Below are 1,087 nucleotides of genomic sequence, written 5' to 3' on the forward strand. Positions count from 1 at the left end.
GACAGCGCAGAAAGTTTGAAATGAAGAAGGAGATGACGTCTCAATGGTTGATGGAAAAGTCAAAAAAATAGAAAAAATTTGATTATGCTTCAATCATCGTGATGACTAGTAGTTATTTAAGGCATCACTTGTTGGGAGTTTTGGCGTGTCCACTACTATTATTTTTACCAGCATGAGTTATTTTATCTTCATTGTTGTCACTCTACGGATATGCACATGTGGATGGGTTGCAGCGAAGTCAGCAAATGAAGATCCAACAGTTAGACTGTTCAGAAGCGGAAATTATGCTCCGTGGTAGAAAATGGACGCGTACTGGACGTACGTGCTGTCACGTCTGACATTCCAGCTAAAGATTTCTAAATTCCACAGCATCAAGCAATCGACCGAAGAATAAAACCGCACTCTTGATGCAGATCAAGCGCTGCTTTCCATGGAGACGTCCACTGACTTCGTTAGGGCCCCCAGAAGATGCTGTGGTTTGTGCATGCCATCGTTGCGCGGGCTGTACGCGTACCAAAAGTACCCGCACCGAACTGTTGAATCTTTGCCAATCGCAGTTCGGTGCCATCCGTAGAATGTACCATGAATTGCGGGAAAAAGATGCAGTATTGCAAAATGTTGAAGATCCCAACATGCGAGCCGAGTTGTAAAGAGAATTTGAAGTAAGAAAGCGCTTCCCAAAAACGTCACACCATCTGCGTTGGGGCGCTTGATTTGGCAAGTTTTTCCGTGAAAAAAAATGTCCACCCTGACCCTACTTTTGTGAAGGTTTTTTTAAACCGAGTTCTTTTTCCTTGTTGACTCCGTAACTGTTTCACTTTTGGGGGGAAATTGCGGGCCCCCCCCCTTCACCCTTTCCTCCCTTTTCACCAGCTAAAAAATTTTTTAATTTTGGGAATTTGAAAAAATTCTTTCCGGGCCCAAAACGAAAAAGTGCTTTTTTTAGTTTTTATACACAAAAAAAGGGTAATTAGGGGGCGCGGCCACCGCGGAGAAGTCTTTTTAAAAAAAAAAAATCCCGGGGGAAAATTTTTTTTGTGGCGAGTTAAGGGGCCCCATACCCACATATAAATTTCTCCCACACACA

The 1,087-nt window shown here is 43.1% G+C and overlaps 1 protein-coding gene across 1 annotated transcript; it reads left to right on the forward strand.

Annotated features, from left to right (window-relative positions):
* The first annotated feature begins 172 nt into the window (after positions 1-172).
* Positions 173-650, forward strand: Tsp_15579 (conserved hypothetical protein). The gene is made up of 2 exons (XM_003367731.1): positions 173-259; positions 414-650. The coding sequence occupies exons 1-2, from the start codon at positions 173-175 to the stop codon at positions 648-650; spliced, it is 324 nt and encodes a 107-aa protein (XP_003367779.1).
* The last annotated feature ends 437 nt before the right edge of the window (positions 651-1,087 follow it).

The sequence above is a fragment of the Trichinella spiralis genome (assembly GCF_000181795.1).
Source record: "Trichinella spiralis strain ISS 195 chromosome Unknown Scfld3779, whole genome shotgun sequence".
Classification (NCBI taxonomy): domain Eukaryota; kingdom Metazoa; phylum Nematoda; class Enoplea; order Trichinellida; family Trichinellidae; genus Trichinella; species Trichinella spiralis.

What these genes read in the sequence shown, in the direction of transcription:
- Tsp_15579 (XM_003367731.1), top strand. Translation starts at nt 173, where the DNA reads ATGAGTTATTTTATCTTCATTGTTGTCACTCTACGGATATGCACATGT. An exon ending in CAGCAAATGAAGATCCAACA is followed by an intron (nt 260 to 413) that starts GTTAGACTGTTC and finishes CTCTTGATGCAG; the next exon opens with ATCAAGCGCTGCTTTCCATG.